Raw genomic sequence first — 22,829 nt, 5'->3', positions numbered from 1 at the left:
TATAGTGCCCAAAGCATTCTAGACGTTTGTGAACCAATGTATAACCTAAAGGGATGGAAGATAAGACGCCCCTGAGGCCTAAGAGCATCAACCAGACATTGGAGTGACTATCTAGATAGATCAGTATATGAGATGCGTTTCTATTCCTAGACTTATCACTTGTCTCGTTTAAATTGTGTTATTCATCCAGCTTCTCTATATTCTTGGGCCGGAGGCCCTTCCTAGATCCAGTCCCAACCCACCAGGTTACCATTTTTCATTTTACGTGGTACTCCCCGGTGCCCTCGACACTCGGGTGTTTTGTATTCGGACCCTATTAACGATTACTGGTATTTTTTGAATAACTTTGAGATTATTTAGCTAATCCTGCATGTTAATATATATCAAGCCTCGGCTCTTTAGCCTTAAGCTAATGAGCAACCTTAATACGACACCATTTTCTGGATGGTCTGTATTATACCCAGCCCTAGTATTATGGCTAGGTAGTAGTTCAACAGTAACTGCACCGTATCAATAGAACGTAATCCAAGTTTCTCAACGTCTGGGGGTCATTTTTGTACTTCTATTCGCTCAATTGCACATGCGCACACATGAGTGAAATAGGAAGTTTGTGCTACCTGGCCTCCTTAGAGCAAAGTCATCTGGCTGATAGACTCATGGAATACCGTGCTAAAGTCAAGACACTCACCTTGATAGAAGGGGGAAAAGGAAGCCCATTCGAGTAATAGAAACTGTGGAAGGGGGGAGAGTTTGCGAATCTGATATTATCCCCTTGAGCGCCATATACAACAAAAAGAGTGGAGTACAATTTTTGAACCAATCACACAGCGTGCATCCTCTTTCTAGTGGGACTTTATCTACTCTCCGCTATCATATTCAACCTCATTTTGAAGCATTTCCGGTACACGTACGAAATTAATTTTACCACTGTTCGAACCGGCATGCCGGGTGTAGATGATAGAACGTAAAATACGGTAAAGGGTATTCGTGGGTGGTATAGACGTGATCAAAAGAAGCTGTAAGCAGCTGGCACTGAGCTGTGCGACCAATTAATCCACACAGATTCTGGCCCACTTCTTTTGTTGTATTTAGCGCTCAAGGGGATATCTTCACAACCCATGAGACTAGACAGTACTGCAATGGGAGTGACGAGTCAGTACCTACCCAAGGCGACTCTGAACCCTCTTCTGTGGGCAATGAGAAGACCATATTCATCCGGAGGGGCGATTTCGGCATGGATCTCCGTTGGACCAGCTGCATGCAGCAAGACCATATATAGAAAAGGCGGTTCGGAAGGTCATCCTGTGCTGCTGTCAAGGGAAGGAAAAGAATTAGCATGCATATCAACCCGTTTCGCTAACTAGCTCGGGGTGTCAAAGATGAACAGCAAAGTGTGTTTCATGAACGCTTATTAGAATTCTGTTCTCATTATCGATATTACGCTGGTATGTGGCTTTCTTGTCTTCAGCTCTAGAAACCTCGGGTTTATACTCGGGATGCAAAACCGAAAGCCTCCGTAAAGAACACCAAAAGAAGATGACGGCCCACCCTGGAGGCAACGGACCCGCTGTGGTCGAAACTATCAACCAAATACACGAACAAACAGATCCTGAACTCCGGACGGATCAATATACACACGTCAATACGCCCCTCGTGTCAACAAACCACCCCGGGAAATGCTCAAACGCCGGGACTACATGTAGTGTGGGGGTCCTTGGGAGTCTAACGCTTGCTCTCAACGACGAAATAGCGCCAGCAGCCAGAGTTTAATATATGTCCGAATTCGGGTTCGGATGGATGGTCGCTTATGAATCAAGTGCTCTCAAAGTGAGTTGAGATACGCCTGAGGCGTCTCCTGGGCGCACGTGAACAAGTTGATGTGGTGGTCGCCCCGTGCGGCGCAACCCAGGATCATGCGATGCGGATGGAACGCAGTGGTAGAGATTGGTGCGCCACGACTCTGTTGCAAGAAGCTGGAATAAGGCTCCATGCGAGACAGTTCGTTGCCATCAAAGTTAAAAACTTTAACGCAATGTGCAGAAGTACCACTACAAGAATGATTAGTATGAGGACATCGGGAGTCGTGGAGGGAATCGTCAACTTACACAGAAAACACAGGCAGGTGCTCGTGGGTGCTTGCCGTGCGGAGAGTATCCCTTGTGGTTTGCATAACTTTGAGAGGCGAGTCCATCCGAATATCCCATAACTTGACCTTGCCATTGCGACTGGCAGAAACCAGCTCACGCTGGCCACCACGCTGCATGTGGACACTCTTGATCCACTGCCTGTCAGAGTCGTCTTTCCACTTTTTGACCATCGACTCCTGCGACTTCAGTCGCGTGTCGAAGACTCGTACAGCACCGTCGCCAAACCCAGCGACAAAAACGTTGCCCGTCATCTGGTCCGAAGTGATGGATGTGACGCATGAGCCCGATCGTGCTGGGATGTCCGCAATGCAGGTCTCATATGCCGCCGCCCATACGCGGATGACACGGACATCGCCAGCCACGAGTACCTTGCCAGTGACTTGTTGCCAGTCGAATACCATGCCCGAATTAACGTTGCTGGGGACCATGTGCGTGAGAGCTCTCCAGGAAGCCGCAAGCTCCGTTTTCTCAGAGTCATAATGACGGTAGATACGTATGACACCATCTGAAGAACCGGTCATCAAGAATGCCGTGTCATCTTCATTGATGAACTTCATGTCGCTGATCTTGGAACCTTCCGGGTTTCCATTGGAAAAGCGGCCAATTCGGTGCTGTTTCTTCCAGTCCCAAACGTTGACGGTATTACCATCATCAGCGACGGCGAGGTGATCTTCGAACTGGTGGAAAGTCATCTTTGCTGGCTGGGCGCCATTGTTCATGATGGCGAGCTGGTTGTTCCACTTGTGAGTGCCAGCATAGTGTTTCTGCGGTTGAGTTTCTCGGAGAATATTCTCGTTGCGAGATCTTCTCCAGAGGCGCTCGTTGTATTCCGTACTACCAGGTTCTTCTGCCTCGGTTGGCTTCATCTGCGGTTCGCGGAAGTACTCAATAGACCAGTCCAACAGTGTGCTCTTCAATGGCAAAGTTGGCAGCTCTTTCACGCTGCGCTCTTCGAACCCACCAGAAACAGGCTCTTCGGTCACATGGTAGTGGCTCGCTATCGTAGAAGGGTCATTCTGCTCCTGGGGCGCTATCCACTCGGCAGCACTACGAAACTTCTGAGAACCACTGCGGACCAGACCAGGAGACGCCAGAGGTGTAGGCGGATTAGGCCTATCCTCGCCGCCCCAAATGCCCGAGAACAGAAGACTTGCTGTACGCTTTAAAAGACCAGGCGAAGGCTCCGAGGATGTAATGTCTGAAGGGTTTGTATGCATCAAACTATTCCTTGAGGTGGACGCCTGCTTTCTGTGGCCTTGGCTTCTTGTCTTCCGCATCCGCCTTTGTATGTCGTCCATTAGGTTCTTGGCATGAACACTGACAGGAGAGTCAAGTAAGGCCTGGTGGACGTAGTCTACAATGATAGTGGCATCCCGTTGAACCTCTGGGTGAGGATCCACGGCCAGTATCAAGACGTGCTTCCAGCAGGCTGCGAAAACGGTATTGTGTGAGAATCCTTGCACTGTTGGTTTGATGGTGCCGTCCGCATTGCGGTTCTCCTGTCTTGCGTAGTGAAGACCCAGCTTGTAGTCCATACCTTCGTTCTGAGGTGGATGAGCGAGATATTCTTTCTCTTCCATCAGTTGCTCGTAGGCAGCAACAATGAACTTGCTGTCATACCGTGGTACAAAGTGGGAAAGAAATACTACCAACTCTTTGCGGACCAATGGACTTCCATCATTGGCCATATCCAGCAGGGTCCAAGCAATGGACTCCTCAATGCGCGCAACCTCGTCGGTCAAGTCAGGAATGCCCAAAAAAGTTGTTAAGGCGTGAACGACAGAGGCTCGGACCTCACAACAAGGGTCTTTGATTAAGGTCGACAATTTTAGGGGGGCGTTCTCTCTGATGCCCCTCCACTTCGCCTCAGGGAAGTCTTGCCATAATTGACTGACGCAGAGGCAAGCCCATTGCCTCAGAAGTGGGTTTTCTTCGTTTCCGAGGTGCGCCAAACACGACGACATGATCTCAGGCTTTTCAGAATTATTACTCTGATTGCAAACCACTTGTCCCGGCCTGTATCCCTTGCAGAGCATCGCCAAGATGAAGGCACACATCGCCTTGTGCTCATCGTTGGCAACGACAAGGCCTTCCGACGGCCTCATGATCGCAGAGAAGTAGCCGTAGCCACTATCTTTGATGAGGTCAGGTTGACACGAAATATCAACAGCCAGTATCCGGGTCCAGATGTAAACCATGACGGGTTTCAACTCATTTGCGGCTGACTGAAGCAACTTAAGCACATACGGGAAGATCCCGATGCTAAGTGCAAGCTGAACAGCCCAAGGGCCTAGGTCCAGAAATCTGCTTAATAAGATAAGAGCTCTAACACGATGTTGTTGGCTCAGAAGCACTTGGAGCACCACGGGCAGTTGCTCCGGCGGGTTTTGTGCGTTTGCATTGCCCCTAGCAATATATACTTCGAAAGCAGTGAGCTGTTCAGTGAAAAAGGTCGAGCTCTGGTATTCAAACTCGATCCCTTCGTGCTCTTTTCGTTCAAGCATCGGCAGTTGAGCCAATGCGAGATCGACGGCGAGATCCCAGCTCTCCCAGAGAGGATGCTGATGTGTATCGGGCAATTCGGGATATGACTGGGGGTGGCACCCGTAAACCATCATAATACGCTGTGCTAGGATGAAATTGCGAAATAATGCCGCCACCATTAGGTCTTGCCTGAAGAACTTGCGGAACAAGTGCCGGGGTAACGAAGTCCAAGCTATTGTGTCGGTAATGGCAGTGAATATCCAGTTGAGCTCGCCAAGCGGTGTCCGTCTCTCTTGAAGACGGCCAGGCAACTTCTTGGCTCTTTCTGGAGTGAGATTCGTCTTCAACGGGTTTTGCAGAACAAAGTACCATAAAGCCATTTCTATGGGTGTAGTTAAGCAGGCTGTGAATAGGTCGGCAGGTAGTTTAGGATTCGTCGGCAAGTTCTCTTTGGCAGCACAAGCCGCCAGATGCAGATACGAGCGGAACTTGACCTTCTCGTAGCTTGGATCAGCAGCGGCCGCCGTTTCTTCCTCTTCTTCGTGTTTCTCAACGAAACGATGATAATTAGTTAATATGTTGCCAGCCTCAGAGCAATCCCATACAAAGATGGTCGGGGCTTGGAGCCAATGCTGTAGGTCGTAGAGAGACACAGGGATGTACTGGGTATAGTTCTTATTAAACACCCAGATCTCTCCAGAGCTGGTTGGTTTTGGGACGCCATGTCCGTTGTAGTGCAGAAGGACTCGCTCATCCTTGGCGTTCCTCCTCAATGAGATGCAAAACTTTTTTGTCTCTTCCACCGAAGGATCCAGGTATTGTTTGTATCTCGTACGGACAGAAATATTTTCGTACTGGTTCTGGAGAGCCTTGCCAATGTTCTCGAGCGCCTTCTGGCCGTACGGATCCGTCCATGCCTCTAGCTTCGCGCCAGGGTTCGTCCTTAACTGGTCGGGTGGCTCAACCCCGATATTAAGGCAGACTGCAAGGGCCGCGGATACAGTCTTCAGTCGATCTCGCATGCGCCAATCGTCGATGGTGTAGCCTGGTGACTTGGGATGGCCAGTGGTTTCGTGACGTTTGTCGGTGTAGTACATGTACCAGTTCTGTCAAAAAATAAAATCAGCATATACAGTTCCAATTCGTGCAACCGCGTGTTCCCAAGTAGTAGAAGGTGATGAGCGTTGCGTGGACAAAACCCAAGCCAGCTCAAGCAAGGCGCAAACCCAAGCCCACACTCCCGCCTCACAAGACGGTGAAGTCGAACCACGAAACTCCCAAGTGAAAGAGAATTACAAACACCTGAAGGTGTCCATATCCTCCTTCGATTAAAACATCACCGTCGAACACGGTGGCGCCGGGGTTGACCAGTAGAGGTGAAGGTGAACAACAACTCACATTGGCCAGCTGAGAGATGATATCCTCCGACTGATAATGGTCCTCGAAGCCATGGCGCGCGCTCCATTCGTACACCTCGTCATCTGACAGATCTGCCTCTTCGTGCCTAGGGAAGTGCTCGCTCTTGGAACGCAACAGGGGAGGTTTCGGCCGGCGCCTCGGCTGTTCGCGGTCGGAGTCGTCAAACGCTGTAGCGATTGAAACCTGGGGTTTGTTTCCAGGGGCACTGGAAGGTCGGCGATCGCCATCCTGATCTATGCCATCGTCATAGACGCCATTACCATTGGTGTGCCCATTCACTATATCGGACGCCCGCGACGGCGGCGGCTGCTGGTGGTATTGCGCAAATGCGCTGCTGCTGCTCGACCCAGGATGCGATGGCATGGTGGCGGAGTTGCTTTGGCTTGCGGACTGGGCCACTGGTGTAGGGCCAAAGCGTGCTACTCGGGATACAGAAGCGCCCTGGTTAGAGACGCGTCGGTTGTGCTGTGATGGAGAAGATTGAGGGTCCAACGAAGTGGCTGGTGGTGGATGATGTAGCTGATGCTGTTGGTGGTCTAATCCCCTCCCATTATGTGCGACGGCGGACATAATGCATATTACTGCAATGAAGAATATCGATGCACATGGCACAGCATCGGCGATGCTGGAAAGAAATACCTGCAAATGGCAGTTCTTTGCCGGATGCCGTAAAGATTCAGTCGCCGATTGTTGCTCGGTGTTGAGCTGATGGGCTCTGGGCTCTGATGCTTCTCTCTTTCTCTCTCTGCACGGCGGGCCGCTGACATACCGGTCACTCTTTCCTTAGGCGCGGTTTGACCGAGCCAGCAGCTCTGCAGGCGCAAGGGCCGTGCGTGGAACATTTCAATGGCCGATTATTCAATTAGCTTCAAGCAGCTTTTACTTATGATGGATGCCCCGCACCCAGCCGGTTGATCATCATCGGGTTGACCGGCGACCGGTGACCAGTTCTAGAGGCTCGAGCCCTATCACTCAATTCTCTAGATTCAAGTAGCTTAGGGATGAGTATTCCCTATTCATACCTACGTAAATTGACATCATAATTCATCTTTACAACATTCATTGCATCGTCCTCTTTTAGTCCGTTAGCAAGCCAAGTATGCTCAGACTCAGTACCATACCCGATATCTGCTAGTTCCACTCAACAATGATAAGGATGCCCTGATAGCAGTATCCTTATGCTCATCAATGTATGTAAGCCAGCGACGACGACATATATGTACAATCAATACATTCATTCAATGTTGGATAATGAACGTCAAGGGTTCACATTCTGGGGTGAGCTCCACCATCTGAGCCTAACAAGGTTACGTTTAGTTGAGTCGAATAGCGCTAATGGTTAAGTAGCCGCTGACAGTCCAGCTGTCGTTCATGCTGTCTGGCTGTTCAGTTAACTGGGCCGGCCTTTCAACCACATTAGTAGTACTTAACATAACTGTGCATATGCTCCTTGATTCAGCAGGGAGACAATGTCATTCAAGTGTAGGGAAACACAACTCATGGGTAGTGCCTCACATCAGCTTTGGCCCGGCGGCGAGAGTTATGATGAGTGGTCTGCATGTCCTCAGCCGCAAGCATCATATCTGAGTCGCCAGCGGGATTGAGTTCGAAATCTGGGGAAACTGTGGGCATCAGATGAGTCATTTTGAGGCCTTGTCTCACCCCGGGCCACGAGAAGAAGCAACGAGGAGTTCGTGGCACCCGACTGTGGCATGTCAGTTGTCATTCTACAATACTTTAAGGGTATCAGGTAATTACCTATGCAACAGGCGGGGTTTGTTGACTCTGGTGACGTTAGTGAGCATCAATCCAATGCGATTTCAGGGCGTACAGCTAAGCCATCTCATCAACTTCGACTTTTGCTTACAACAGAGAAACTAAAGATGTTTCTTTTGACTGCATCATGGGCTTTCTAATGAGCCTTAGAACTCAGCTTGCGGGCCAAACCTTAGGTACCTAAGCAACAGCCCTGCTCCTCCTCCGTGAGGCGGCACATGGCCGCCGCATCGCTCCAATTAACATGGGTGGCCAGCCTCACAAAGTGAGCCGCTCCATGGGGTACTTACTGTAGCGTCAGGATGCAATTTATGCCAAGAGCCTGGAAAGCCAGGAGACAAGCCCACGGCTCGAGGAAGTAGGGCTCGTACTTGTCCAGCCAGAAGCAGTCGGTGAAGCGCGAGGCGACGTTGGCGTACATATGTACTGGCGATTCCAATGGCTGCGGTGTGCTTCACCCGCGGCTGAGAAATGGTCGAGGGCAGCCACGTGTACGACATGGAGAGGATCCCGAACGTGCCGGCACAGAAAGCAAGATTGGCAGCGCATATCGAGCCCACTTCTGCTCGCCCAGTACTACGATGCACACTGCCGCTGCCTTAGCCACGGCCCCAGAGATGGCCGTATGCGGTGATCGCTTCTGTCGCTTGTCCGCGTCGATTGCAGTAAATCCAATGGCCCGGACATACAGGCATCGATCTTGACGTCTAGGTCGTCAGACAGGTCGTGGGCCTGCATTGACATAGTAGGCAAGACAACCAATCACAGAAGAAGAACATTTATTCTTGAACGGTGAATCTCTTCTGGTCGAGGGATATCAAGAAACGAATGACGGAAGGATATATCTACTACCAAGCATACCCAAGCACTTCTTGGCACCAGGGGCCACGACCTCTTCATCGAACAAGCAATATCGCCCTTGATTACCTCCGCACATAGCCGTTTCTTGGTAGTAGAACCCCGACTAAGTTCTCCGCTTGGACAGTGATGATGCGGAGAATGGCCCATGGAAAGCCCTTAGTGCGGTCATGGGATAAGAATCGACCAATGCCCGAAGCTCCTCCTTGTCATGCTGCATGTCGTCCGGTCGCAGGAAGATGCGGCAGTCATGCAGAATGCATCTTATTGGCAAAGTATTCTTCCGGGGGTGGGTTGGGCTCCTGAGTTGAGGTGGACCGGAAAACAGCACAGCAAGTAATTGGTTGGATTAGACTCAATAGGTATGTTGTGCAATATTACTAAAAGTACGTCCTTCTTCCAGATTATCTGAGTGATATGAACATTCACATAGAATATGTCGACATCTATCAGAAATGACCGCGGCAATATGCAATGGCTTATATGATTTCTGGTTTCAAGACACCCAACTTCAGAACCAAGTTTGTCATTATACGCGTTGACTGATGGGCATTGATGACTGACTACACATTGTTTTGAAAGAATAATTAAGTATATACACATTTTACTTCTCTAGACTCTTCAGGTAATTGTACATGTTGTTCACCGCGCCCAACGCCGACATGAGCTGCGCATCGCCAGTGGCCGCGCCGATATGCGGTGTGCTGACGATGTTGGGCAGCTTCCACAGCGCGCCGTAGCGCTCGGCGGTCGGCCTCGTCGACGATGCCGCCGCGCGCCCCGTTGACGACGATGGCGGTGCGCTCCATGCCGCGCAGCTCGGCGTACGCGATCATGCTGCGCGTCTCGTCCGTCAGGGGCACGTGCAGCGTCAGCACGTCCGCGCCCGCCAGCAGGCCCCGATACGCCGGCCGGCAGGTACGGGTCGTAGGCGACGATCTGGGCCGCGAAGCCGCCCTGCAGCATCTGCGCCACCTTGCGCCCGATGTGGCCCATGCCGATGATGCCGACCGTCTTGCCGTACAGAGTCTGCCCCTTGCACGTCTCCTTGGGCACCGGCTGGCTCAGCTGCCGCGCGTAAATCGAGGGGATGTTGCGCACGACCGCCATGGCGAGGGCGACGACTATCTCGGCTACGGCTTGAGCGTTGGCGCCTGGCGCATTGAGGATTTTGATTCCGCGGGCATCACAAGCTTCCTTGTCGATCTTATCGATGCCGACCCCGTGCTTGCCAATGGCTATCAGGTTTGGGCACTTGGCGATATCATCTGCTCTCATGTAGGAACTCCGTATCATAATGGCTTTGACCTTTTGCTGCCAGCCGGTTAATTCCTTATCTGTGTTCAGAATCACATTGAATAATGATCTCGCATGCTCAACAGCCTTGGGGTGGAAAGTGTCGATAAGGTATACTGTCGGCTTATCGTTACTAGGGACAGCCCCTTTTTCATAGTCATCTATCATGGGTGCCATTATGAACCATCTCAGAAAAATAGGTGCTTGACAGCAGTGCGTCGTTAGGATAAACAACAAAGCCGGAAAGTTCGATATAATAGCTGAATATCAGTGAATCCCAACATGAGATTGCCCAAGTTAAATGCAAGTACTTGTTTGAGGGCGAGTAACTTCTTCCGATATCCCGGGAAGCGGCTTCGGAGAGCCTCCGGGAATCTATATCCTGTTAGTGGCCACGAATGTCGTTCTGACCCAGTAGATCGGCACCGAAGCTGATTTCATCTAGATCCAAGAATACCGAGGCAACATGTTGGAGAGCCATCGGACTCTCCCCGCCTAGTTGTTTCTCTCCAAATACTCCACACCCCAGAGGTTTCCACGAGCTGGTTTACATGCTGGTGTGGGGGAGACCCAAGCCCCCTGCGCATGGATAATGGCAAGACTGTCATCAAATCATGAATCATCGCCGCTTATGCTTTCCCAAGAGCCATACTGATCTATCACAGTCGGTTTTGCTGCTGATATGAAATCACGATGTACTCACCAACTATATTCCACTACGCCTGTCTCATTGTGATATATATGATATCGCACAGTTCATCAACTGCCACACCCATCTCAACACACCATGCAGAGGATAATACTGTTGCCGTGAGGATGGCTGTGAGGATCACCCCACCGCACTCGTGGGATTCCCACGTTCACTGCTTCAACCCAGTCAAGCACCCTTTCAAGCCGAGCCGTTCCTACATACCAGAGGCCGCTCCACTGAGCGCGCTGGTCGAGAGCACCTACGCGGACCGGATCATGATGGTCCAGGCCAGCATCGAAGACGGCCAGGGGAATCTCATCGACAATCTCGAGGAGGGCCGCGCGAGGTATCCCGAGAAGCTCTTCCGGGGCACTATCTTCGCGGACCGGGAGCCCGAGCGAGCGCTAGTTGGGGCCGGGCGACTTTGCCCGCTTCCACGCGGCCGGCGTCCGGTCGATCCGCATCCACGGCTCCTACGGCGGCAACGGCGACAACGCGACGTGGGTGCGGGGGCAGCTCCGGCGGGCCTCGCGGCTCGAGGGCGTCGCGCGCTACGGCTGGAGCCTCTCGGCCCAGCTCTCGCTGCGCATGTGGGCGGCCATGGCCGACTACCTGCTCCACGACGAAGAGCTGCGCGATGTGCGGATCATTGCGGACCACAACGGTAGCGCGACGCCCGAAGACGTGTCGTCTCCCGAGTTCGAGGCATTCTTGGGTCTCTTGGCCGCGGGCAGAGTCCACGTCAAGATTGGCGCCCTGCATCGCCGGACCCCGGATGACATCCGTCACATGCAGAACGTGGTGGAAATTTTGCCGGGCATGGAGATTCTTCTCAATGCACTGCCGCATACAAAACTGGGAGATCTCCCAAAGTGATGTGCCGATGGGGTGGTACATGCCGAAGCGACATACCAAAAGCAGGTTCTGGATGGCGTCCGCACTGCCAATGAACGGGATATTGCCGACGTACTCCTGAGCAGCCGGGTAGTACCCGTAAGGATGCTCCGAGCTATCTCCCTGTGTAGTTGTTAGCCAATGACAAAATGGTGAAAGCATCCTGAACCCGCGCCCAGTGAAACCTGGATGAACACTAAGTCGTCCCATGCTTACTTCGGGAGCAGCCTGGGGCAAACCTGCAAGTGCAAGAAGGAATATTTACCCTACGATAGCGTGTAACAGCGCTGATGGAAAAGACCATAAACAGTCGGAAGTAATCTTGGGCTGACGGCGGCTGCGGAGGTGTCCCGCTGTAGATGCGGTTGAAGATGGCCAACACATCTTGGCGAAGGAGGAAAGTATGGTGAATATGAAACCGCGCGAAGCTTGGTTTCGCCGAACACTAGATCTATCCGAACTCTCACTAACGACGAAACATAGTATAAGTAACTTTTTAGTTATCCAGGAGTGCGGTAGCCTCACCCAGCGTTGGTTGGGGGTTCCGGGAGATCGTCAGTTCCGGTCTCTGGGGTCTCTCAGCCAGGAGCTGCATTATCTGGGGCTCATAGACGCGCCATCGTGAATCCTGGAAGATAAAGCGCAAGAAGCTGAAGAAGGCAAGTACTAGATCACTGCATCCATATCGTAGACTCTTTCTTTTACCTCAAACCACTTCCATCGCCAACGAAGCCGCGAGACGCAGCGGGAGAGTCCAAAGCCTGGTTGCTCGGCGTCCGCTCGTCGGCGGCGATCGGGTCCGGCTCTTCGGTATTGGAGTCCCCGAAGCCCCCTCCCGTATCGCTACCTTCGGATGTCGGCGTTGCCACCGTGGTAGCGGCAGCGGCAGCGACCTTGGCCTGCAGTTCTTGCGCACGCACCTCGAGCCGATGGATGAATTCCCGGGGGTACCGCTCCGAGGTCACGGGGTCAATAATGATGCAGGCAGCCTTAGACTTGGTGCAGCCAGAGCATTTAGGGGCCTGGCGGTCGCACTTGATCTTTCGCAGCTTGCAACGCTGGCATGCGGGCAGGAGGGCGTGTTTACTGCTTTCCTCCGGCATCCTGAGCTTGTGAGCCGCTTAGACATGTTGCTGGCCAGCAACATGAAGCGAAACGAGAGCTGCGACAACAGCGTAAGAGGATGTCTTGGAGTATCACCTGCTGATAACGCAAGTATCCAGTTTGATCCGGAATGATGCTCAGCAGTCGGACCCCGCCCGAGTTGTCTCTGTGGAGAACCCATGTAGATATCTATATGCATACCTCCCCTTATGTAGGTGGATTCGAGTATTACGATGCAAGTCGGGCAAAGTCCGATCGAAAGGCGGGGACTCCGCAACGCTACTTCGTCCGATCTTTTTTGTTTCATTGCCCAAGGTAAACATTAGCTTCCCGTATCGTGGGGATTGCTGGGACTCCTATTAAAGGCAGGACGGCACCGGGCCGCTATAATAGACTATTAAACAACGATAAGTATGCTTAATATTATACATAAGGTAAAAGAACAGTGCTGGGGGTAATCCAGTCAGAGCTCTTAGGCATCATGAATTTCTACCCTGTGCCTCCTGTCATTAGGGCCGAACTGTATTTGCGAATACCGGACACTATACGATGCGTTGACCAAGAGTCCGAGTGGCGGGGTGGCTTTGCTCGCAAATTCCAGCATATTTTCCTCGAAGGACCTGTGGCAGATTCGAATGGGAACTTGTACGTGGTTGATATTCCTTACGGGAGAATCCTACGCATCGACACGGACAAGAATGTCACTGTCATGTGCAAATGGGATGGTGAACCGAATGGCCTAGTCGGCGTAGCAGACGGAAAGCTTCTCGTGGCCGACTATAAGCAGGTATTTGTCACGCCAAGCCGTTCCCATACGTATTTGGACAGAGCTGACATGACTTCACTAAGGGCATCCTCTCATTCGATCCAGCGACAAGAGAGATAAAGCCGCATCTCACGCGGAAGAACCTCGAGCGCTTCAAGAGCCCAAACGATCTAGTCGTGGATTCCAAGGAAAACCTATACTTTACGGACCAGGGACAGACTGGCATGACCGACCAAACAGGCAAGGTGTACCGGCTTTCACCCGACGGAAGGCTTGACACCCTCGTCGACAACGGCATCTCACCCAACGGCCCCGTCCTATCTCTGGACGGGAACTTCCTTGGTTGTGGCCATGACGAGGTCGAATCAGGTCTGGCGTCTGCCACTTCATGCGAATAGCACGACGACAAAAGAAGGTGACTTCTTCCAGTCTTTCGGCAGCGCTGGGCCCGACGGGTTGGCCTTGGACGAGGAGGGCAACTTGTTCACTTGCCACCCGAGTCTGGGATCCGTCTTTGTGGTGGACGCAAACGGCATCCCCAAGGCTCGGATTGCGAGTGGGACGGAGGGCATCAACCTGACCAATTGTTGCTTCGGTGGGCCTGAACACAAGACTCTGTACATTACGGATAGCTTGGAGGGCAATGTGCAGAGAGTAGAATGCCACTGCCGCGGAGCGGTGCCAGCACCAAAACTGAGCGCATCTGAACCATGACCGGTATGGCAAGATGTAAACCTGGCTGTGATGGAAATATACGAGCCAATTCTACATACCTAGTCGATGCAGCTAGGACAGCTGACCGTCACTAAGCATATTTCGGCTTGAGGCCTAGTGAGAGTAGGCTCTGGCTTGCATCCGCATCGGCATGGCAGAAGCGTCTTGAGGAACGTCGATATGTTCGCTGGTGAGGCTTCGTCAACGTCTGGCGCCGTATCGTACCATATCATAAGCGCGGGCCGAGGCAAACCATGATCTCGGACGGCCAAGCTAGGTTATTGGTGTCTTAGGACCCCGCAAGTACTGGCGTGTATCGTAGAAAAAGTCTGATGCGCTGGGTCTGAGATCTCTCTTGTAGGGAATTAACCAATTTTTGATATAGATGTAATGGTAGTCTTACCAAGACCGATAAGTCTCGAGTGGAGAGATCGAATACGGCTTGAGATAGAAGCTCCGCAGTAGTAATGACTGGACAGATAATACGAGAAGGCCAAAGCAAGGCTGAGAGAGTCTGTGGTTGATTGGCGGGGAAAAGTCGGAGGTAGACTTTTTGAAACGAGCCGACGGGCGCAAACGCAACTTCCCGGGTCATGGAAAGCGACATCATCAGGTGATGGATGCTTTAGCTGGCGCGTGTACGGCCAAATTCTCCTAGCCATGGTAGTAAGCTCGATCGAGTCCTGATTCGTGCCTGGTGCCCATCTGCCGAGTACCCAACGAACATAGCACATTGACCTATGGGCAATCAATCCCATGTTCGGGTCCCAGGCGAAACACAGCTCATCGTTTCTGCTGTGTTCCTGCATATGCCTACCCAGTAGGTCCTAGTCAGAATGGATGCTTATGAAATAGGGAGGCCGCGCTACCTCTGATTCATAGTCAGGGGTTTGCAGAATTTCCCCTTTGATTTTGGGCGGCCGAAGACACATATGAGCTGGCAGAAACAGTTGACACCTACAGACCTGCATTAGGTTCCTTCTTCGTATGTCGCCTTCTGCGCTGCCCGTTTCGCAAGGGAGCCACATGTCCAAGCAATCGTAGATGGTTTCGCAAGCTGCACAATTCAATTTTGTTAGCTTTCTCACCAGGCTGTCGAAGTCAATAGTTAGCAGCGAGCGACCTGATGATAAAAACCATAGCCATGAGCCCGCCTCATTGCCAGTTGTTGCTCTCATCAATGGCAATTACCTGCAGCAGGCGTGCATGTACCTGGTCCAAAAAGAGGTCAACTACATACCTCAATAGGCTCCGTTCAAGCAGGCGGCAGATACATTCATATACATACATCTATATTGTGTACATACCTCCCCCCACGTGTCTCCACTAACAGCGCAACTGAATGAGCACAGCTACTAGCTAGACGGCCTCGTTTGTAGACATGTGCATCTTGCGTCGGCTGCCTCCTCGCCTAGGTCAATACGCTTTATATAGAAACATGGGTTATATGGAGATTCTGGGCAGAAGCATACAAGTACATCAATACATCATCGCCCCTTTTACCTATTCTTATTCTGGGGGTAGCAGGTAATACTGATAGTTGGTAGATACTGTATGTGTCCAATGCAGCAGGAGAGGCCGACCAAATACTCCACTTTCCCATAACAGTAGTTGGATGGATTTGATGAAGGGGGTAAATGGGAACACACACCTCGACACCTCCTACACACACACACACACACCACGCATGCTGGTCGCCTGGTCGCCTACTGGTCGCCGGCAGTGTTGTGCATCACAGAGTCGCAGCCCCCATTTGCTCTCCACTCCACTCTCTCACTGGCCTGAAGTATGCTGGTATGTGCCTGAAGTGGTCTTCTTTCCTATTAGCCGACCAGGGTGCCCTACAGAGCTAATGCGTCCTAAGGGAAGAACCCCTGGAAGCCACTTGGCGCCTTGCCCTGGAGGTCTAAGGATGAACCTTCCTCAACCCAAATCTCCCATCGTTCATGTCGGTGGTGATTGACTGGAAGATGAAGATCGCGAAGTGTCAAGCCTCACCAACCGCTCGCTCATCTCCCGACTGGCTGCCTAACGCCCAGAGCGTTCTCTCCCTAGACTCGTCTATGGGGGGTTACACCGATAAGGGAAAAGGAAGATACATAGGAGGTAATAGCAACAGGCAACCAACGGTGAGGAGTAGATAAAATTACATTGTGTCAACATCCTTGGATCTCTCTCTCCAGCACGAGGTTACTCCCGTCGCTGCTGCTGTGCTGTCTGGCTGCCGTCCTTCTGGAAAAGCCGAAAGATTGCACCAAGTAGCCGCAGATCGTCATTGCCAGCGGGTCCGTTCGCAACTTGCAAGAGAAAAGAAGAAAAAGAAGAAAAAGAAGAAAATTTGACCAGGTAGTGATTAGTTCCTGGTAGTGGTGGTGTATATGATCCATTTTCGATGTTGGGGGGTGTCGGCAATTTACCCACAAACAACGTGCACGTCCACGTTCATACCTGAATTGCAGGATGGGAGGATATTGGGAGGAGGACACTAAACCTCCCCGTTTCGACCCGGGTCAGACTGCCGCCGCAGCAGCGCAATCGCAAATCATCCACATCCTGCCACTACTCAAGTCACTGTTGACTGTCACCCCCTACTATCCGCTTGCCTGGGCAGGTTTGTTTCTGAAATCTACTTTTACCTTGTTCGAGTGGTATCCTGCCCTTGCGGAGCGGCAGCCAACCGTCATCATCTTTTTTTGATCTTTTTTTGATCTTTTTTTGCTACGTCTGATCTCTCTTTCTGAATACATTCGGATATACGGAAACAAGTCACATTTAAAAAAAAATAGGCCCCCATCGTTGTTGCTTGCAAGTAATGAGTTGACACAAAGTGAACCGACCTTGCAACTCCCTGTTTCGGCCAAACGACTAGAGGACGCCTTGCTCGCCATCTTCATCACCCACCCACCCTGACTACTTTTCCCAGTAAACCCCCCCAAAAGCACCACCACTCGCTAGCATCCCTCGTCTCCCTCTCCTGTTGCTCCAGCACTTTTTTATGGGGGGCCAGGGTCGACTGATGAGCCAACCTCAATGAAATCCCCAGCCATCTCGACACCCGACCCACCTCGCGACGACGGTTCAACCTCCTCATCGCATCTTTTCTTTGTTTCTTGCGCCCATCACCAAGTTGGCCTTGAGTCGTGAGACGTTTGATTCTTTCTGGGGAACCGACTGAGGCTTCGCGATCCCAACGTCCACACTACCGCACCTCAACTACTCGGGCCTCCCGAACTCTTGCCGACCTGCCTCCTGTCGCAATTGTCCCAAACCCTCAAATATCTGGCAGTCTATCGGTCTGCCCATCACGCTAGGTCAGCGGTTGCCCTGGGAGGCCCTGCCTCTGACTCGCCATGGCGTTTCTATTCAAATCCAAGAAGAGTCAGGACAGAGCGCTTCAAAGTCGAGATGGGCCGTCTTCAGCCTCTTCCGTGCAGAACGCCGCAGGCCGTGTAGCCAGAGATGACAAGGCCGCGCGATCCACCCCGACCGGGAGTCTGAATTCGATCGACAACGACGCCAGTCCAATGCAGGATCCCGAAAAGTATGCTGCCCGTCGTGCTGCGGCAGAACAACAGCAATCGCCGCCCGCGTCGCAACAGTCTAGCGATTTGCCTGTAAGAACCCCTGGCCCAATGGTCGCCTTTAACCTACGGTTCGCAGACTAACTCTTGCAGTTCCGCAATTCGCCCTCGTCGCCTAGCAATAATGCATCGCTATATCCTTGGTCCCAACGGCGTATGAACTTCACCTCTTCGATACCGAGTCCTTTCCCACGATATGGCGCCGCTGTCAATTCCGTGTCTTCAAAGGAAGGCGACATCTACGTGATGGGCGGCCTGATCAATAGCTCTACAGTCAAGGGAGATCTGTGGTTGATAGAGGCTGGGGGCAGCCTTTCATGCTACCCCTTGGCAACAACGGCGGAGGGCCCAGGTCCTCGAGTGGGACACGCATCTCTTCTAGTCGGAAATGCTTTCATCGTGTATGGTGGAGATACCAAGGTCGATGAAACAGACCTGCTGGATGAGACTCTCTATCTTCTCAACACCTGTAGGTTCCCATATGCTATATACATCCCTTGAGCCTGAGGGTTTGATCGAATCGGGCTAATAGTGTGTCAAGCAACGAGGCAATGGTCGAGGGCTTTGCCGGCAGGGCCCAGGCCTACTGGTCGTTACGGTCATTCACTGAATATTCTTGGATCGAAAATCTACATTTTCGGTGGTCAAGTTGAGGGCTACTTCATGAACGATCTTGCTGCTTTCGACCTGAATCAACTACAAGCCCCCAACAATCGCTGGGAAGTACTCATTGAGAATACAGATACCGCACCGTCCAAAGGCAAGGTCCCGCCTGCCAGGACGAATCACTCGATGGTAACTTACGCCGATAAGTTGTACCTGTTTGGTGGTACAAATGGGTTCCAATGGTTCAACGACGTCTGGTGCTACGATCCCGCAATCAACCAGTGGTCCCAATTAGACTGTATTGGATACATCCCTGTCCCCCCGCGAAGGTCATGCAGCGGCCTTGGTAGACGACGTTATGTATGTTTTTGGAGGTCGGACCGAGGAAGGCGCTGATTTGGGTGACTTGGCGGCTTTCCGCATTGCGTCGCGAAGATGGTATACATTCCAAAACATGGGCCCTTCGCCTTCACCTCGATCTGGCCATAGCATGACAACTGTGGGCAAGGGCATCGTTGTCGTCGGAGGCGAGCCGAGCTCGACGATGACGGCTGTGAATGATCTCAGTTTTATCTATGTCCTCGATACCACCAAAATCCGCTATCCGAACGACGCTCAGATACAGTCCAACACGCAGAAGATGCAACAAGCACGACGGCCTAGCGGCAGCGAAATACCACAAGCCGTTGCACGACTTCCGACTTCACGCGAGGTTTCTGTCGAAAGACGCACACGTGAGAACGGTCCCGGAAGTCCAACATCTAAAGGCCCTAATGGAGCTCAACCAATTGGACCTATGACGGCAGCGGCAGCAGCCAATGCCGCATCTAAACTGCCCAGGGCTGCAGACCGCGGACCTCCTGACCGAGGGCCTCCGCAAGGTCCCCCTCCGCAAGGCCAACCTCCTCGGCCCACCGTTAACACCACGCCGTCTGGTGGTCGTGCGAGAAATGCTTCTATTGAACGCATCGAGCGAGACGCAATGAGAGCCGGTGCCGGATCACCGAGCAGCCAGACGGGATCGCCTATTTCACGTGAAGTCATCCCGGAAGAGAGTCCCGTCTCCGCTAATGGCCGACGTACTCCGAACCAACAGCCAAATCGCCCAACTCCCAAACCTGGCACCGCGGTCACCGATTCTGGTAGAAACAGATCAGGTAGTACCCGCCAAACTCGTGGTCAGGGCTCAGTGGACAGCAACACTGAATCCATCATGAAGAATGCCATGGCACCCGCACCCAGGCCAGCGTCACCTCCGCCGCCGACGCGTCAAACAAGCAACCCTTTGTCTAGGAGAGGCTCGTCGGGCAGGAATTCTCAGACGGTTGCCTTACTCAAGGAGCTTGACGTTACGAGAAGTCGCAATGCCTGGTATGCTTCCGAGCTTGAGCTTGCTCGAAAGTCCGGCTACGTCCCCAATACCCCAATGAGTCCCTCTCTTGAAAAGCGTGGGGCCGAGACCTTTGATGAGGAGGATCGGCCACTTATAGAGGCGCTCTTGGCGATGAAGCAGGAACTCGCGAATGTCCAAAACTCGGTCGACAAACAAGCCATTCTCGCTGCCAAACAGATTGCCGAGGCCGAGCGACAGCGCGATGCCGCTATACAAGAAGCGGTCTATGCGAAGGCACGAGTGGCGGCTCAGACAGGCAGCACAGCCAGTACACCACAGATGGACCAAGACCGCGACGTGGACTCTCGTGACCGAACTGCTGAAATTAGCCGCAAGTTTGCGGCAGCTCTTGACCTTCAAAAAGGACTGCAGAACAAACTCGAACGAGCCAACACAGACCTTGAGGCTGAAAAGAGGTCCCGGCAGCTTGCAGACGAGACTGCGACCGCAGCGCAAAAGCGCATGGCAGATCTCGAGGCGTACAAGCAGCAAACCTCGCTTGAGGTAGAAAGCCTTCGGGCCGAACTACACAATGCTCAACGCGAGGCGCGAGAACAAGCCACTGCGGCAGCGGAGGCTGTCGCGTCCATGGCAATGTTGCGTGTTGAACATAATGATCTGCAGGGCAAGTACGAGGATGCTCCTAGCAGCGACAAAGAAGGCGGATCTACACTCGACTCATTACGGGAGGCACTGACAGCGTCTGCCGACATGAGGAACCATTTCGAGAAAAAGCTTGAAGAAGAGCGCGCAAACCGGGAGACGCTCGAGACGAGATTAACCACTCTCAAGGCTGAGCACGAAGCCCGCACAGCCGAGCTTGTGAGCATTACTCAGCGTCTGCGTGACGCCGAAGAGCTTGCGGAGCGGCATGCGGCAGAGGCCAAAGTGCACCGCCAAGCTGTTATTTCTGGGTTGGACAAGGTTTCGCAGGACGGCGCGAAGTCGAAACAGGCAGACTCGGATCGCATCCTCGCTCTTCAAGGACAGGTCAATGCTGCTAACAATCTGGTTCGAAAGTACCAGCAAGAAGCCAACACCGCTTCGGACAAGCTTCGTACTGCTGAGGAGCGCATTGCCGGTCTAGAGGCTTACCAGGAGCAGTCTAGCAGGGAAGGCGTCACCATCCGAAGACAGCTTCAAGCTGCTATGAGGGACACGCAGTCCTTGCAAGCTCTCAACTCCGATCTCAAGCACCAGCTAGCCAACCAACAGCTCGAAACAAACGCAATGACGGTCCAGTATAGCACTCTCAAGGATATCCTTGCCGAACGCGGCCTCAGCCCTACCGGCGTAGCCCGAGCACAGAACTTCAGCTCGCGAAACAATTCGCCGACGAGTAGAAGCCTGGAGCAACAACTGATTGAGGCCAAGGCTGCTCACGAGGAGACAAAGCAGAACTTCGAGATGCAGTCACAGCAAGCCGAAACTGCATACCGCGAGAGGGTACAACAACTTGAGAGTGATTATCAGTCAGCGGTTCACTACGTGAAGGGAACTGAGAAGATGCTGAAGCGCATGAAGGAGGAGCTCTCGAAATTCAAAACCGAGAACGCTCGCCTCAAGACGGAGAATATCGAACTTGAAGAACGGGCGTTAGAAAGCCACGCAACTGCAGGCTCAGGCTCAGGCTTAGGCGACTGGGAATCACAGCGGGCTGCTTTGGAGGCCAAGATCCAACACCTGGAAAGCCAAGTCCAGCATTCTTCGGTACAGCTTGAGCAGCAACTTATGGAGGTGCGAAGGGAACTCGAGGGCGCCAAACAAGAACGCGACAGGGCCAAGAAGACGAGCGAGGAGAGTGTTGAACGATTGACGAGCAAGGAGAAGGATCTCGAGCAGATGCAGCAGGATTATGCGCAGCTCGAGAAGCGTGCACTGGATGCTGAACACAAGGTCGGGTTACTGCTCGACCAGGTCGAGAATTCGGTGGACAACTACCGTCGTCGAAGCCGACAGGTGCCTATGGATACACCGAATCTGAACGGACTGGGTCATTCTCGGCAGGAGAGCTCAGAGGCTGAGAGCTTGTACGGTGGACTCGGAGATGCCCGAAACAGCGCAGCTCTCGATAACTTGGCTGACGAGCTTGACCAATTGCGGTCCAAGTGGGAGGCGACCAACGAGAATTACCGGCTGTCCAACGCATTTGATTTCGAAACCACGCCGGCCAAGAAGAGCGACGAGGTCGGCCTCGGCCTCAGTGCCAGCCTGGCTGACTGGCGCAAGCGTCTTGACCACGAAGAGCAAGGAGGCACAAACGGTGCAAACCACGCCTCCTAAGACGGACACACGCATATTGAACGACGACGATTTTGGGGAGGCTTCCCATTGCTTTTTGAAGATTTCGAGATTGCAATATCAACTTGACTTTTGTCCAAGTCGATGCAATGCCATGTGTGCAAGACAAGGAGCTTGTACGTATACGATGCACGACAACTGCATACTGTTTGGTACATTGCAGCGATCATGATGATACTTGACGCCCTCTCCCTTGATGGCGAGGATTTTGTGTGTTTTTTCCCCTCGACAACATTTTACGACAACGCTCTGTTTTTTTGGTCTTTGGGATCGATCGATGCGGCATGTACGAGCGAGATTCTCTACTTGATTCAAGCAGATATCCCCGAAGAAGACGAACGTACGACCGCAGAAGGCTTCGTTTATGTGTGTTCTGTGGAGTTTTCGGGGCGGCCCCTTTTTCTCTCCTATTTGCTTTTTACTCCTTTCTTTCTTCTACATGTGCATATACAATTCTCTTCACGGGCCTGACGTGGTTAGAGGCATGCAATTCATAAAAGCTAATGTACAATACATATATGGTGTTCATGATAAGCCACGGGTCGCACAGTCCATCAATGGAGATGGGGAATCCTGGCGAATATGTCCCGGATGACACCGACTCTTTCGCTCGTGGTCTACGGTGGGAAATCGGACTTTTTTGACACTGAGATGAAGGATAGTTCAATGATGATATTTGTTTGGTCAAGAACGTATCTTGAATGTGGCCGACCTCTTTTCTCCTACTCATGTGACCTTGCCATTTTCTCCCTTGCCGGGCGGAAATAAACGCGAGCAGAGATCTCGGGAAAAATCAAAG

The 22,829-nt window shown here is 52.3% G+C and overlaps 6 protein-coding genes across 6 annotated transcripts; 3 read left to right on the top strand and 3 right to left on the bottom strand.

Moving 5' to 3' along the window:
* Window positions 1-1,822: 1,822 nt before the first annotated feature.
* Window positions 1,823-6,620, bottom strand: PG994_011607 (WD repeat domain-containing protein mip1; the record flags this gene model as incomplete). Its single annotated transcript, XM_066863016.1, has 3 exons — window positions 1,823-2,048; window positions 2,106-5,737; window positions 6,030-6,620. 3 exons carry the CDS (start codon window positions 6,618-6,620, stop codon window positions 1,823-1,825), a joined length of 4,449 nt encoding a protein of 1,482 aa, XP_066712126.1.
* Window positions 6,621-7,547: 927 nt separating this feature from the next.
* Window positions 7,548-10,157, bottom strand: PG994_011606 (uncharacterized protein; the record flags this gene model as incomplete). The annotated part of the gene is made up of 6 exons (XM_066863015.1): window positions 7,548-7,755; window positions 7,809-7,835; window positions 8,117-8,252; window positions 8,516-8,558; window positions 9,293-9,521; window positions 9,607-10,157. The coding sequence occupies 6 exons, from the start codon at window positions 10,155-10,157 to the stop codon at window positions 7,548-7,550; spliced, it is 1,194 nt and encodes a 397-aa protein (XP_066712125.1).
* Window positions 10,158-10,796: 639 nt separating this feature from the next.
* On the top strand, window positions 10,797-11,547 carry PG994_011605 (uncharacterized protein; the record flags this gene model as incomplete). Its single annotated transcript, XM_066863014.1, has 2 exons — window positions 10,797-11,051; window positions 11,080-11,547. The coding sequence occupies 2 exons, from the start codon at window positions 10,797-10,799 to the stop codon at window positions 11,545-11,547; spliced, it is 723 nt and encodes a 240-aa protein (XP_066712124.1).
* A 719-nt stretch (window positions 11,548-12,266) lies between these two features.
* Window positions 12,267-12,668, bottom strand: PG994_011604 (uncharacterized protein; the record flags this gene model as incomplete). The annotated part of the gene is made up of 1 exon (XM_066863013.1): window positions 12,267-12,668. The coding sequence occupies one exon, from the start codon at window positions 12,666-12,668 to the stop codon at window positions 12,267-12,269; it is 402 nt and encodes a 133-aa protein (XP_066712123.1).
* A 482-nt stretch (window positions 12,669-13,150) lies between these two features.
* On the top strand, window positions 13,151-14,149 carry PG994_011603 (uncharacterized protein; the record flags this gene model as incomplete). The annotated part of the gene is made up of 3 exons (XM_066863012.1): window positions 13,151-13,456; window positions 13,519-13,804; window positions 13,848-14,149. 3 exons carry the CDS (start codon window positions 13,151-13,153, stop codon window positions 14,147-14,149), a joined length of 894 nt encoding a protein of 297 aa, XP_066712122.1.
* A 3,350-nt stretch (window positions 14,150-17,499) lies between these two features.
* Window positions 17,500-22,012, top strand: PG994_011602 (kelch domain-containing protein; the record flags this gene model as incomplete). Its single annotated transcript, XM_066863011.1, has 4 exons — window positions 17,500-17,763; window positions 17,824-18,199; window positions 18,272-18,634; window positions 18,711-22,012. The coding sequence occupies 4 exons, from the start codon at window positions 17,500-17,502 to the stop codon at window positions 22,010-22,012; spliced, it is 4,305 nt and encodes a 1,434-aa protein (XP_066712121.1).
* Window positions 22,013-22,829: the final 817 nt, after the last annotated feature.

The sequence above is a fragment of the Apiospora phragmitis genome (assembly GCF_038363925.1).
Source record: "Apiospora phragmitis strain CBS 135458 chromosome Unknown utg000010l:1.0-9815664.0:1.0-9183399.0, whole genome shotgun sequence".
Classification (NCBI taxonomy): domain Eukaryota; kingdom Fungi; phylum Ascomycota; class Sordariomycetes; order Amphisphaeriales; family Apiosporaceae; genus Apiospora; species Apiospora phragmitis.
Note: the sequence above shows the minus strand (reverse complement) of the source record. Positions and strands in the feature narration are given on the sequence as shown.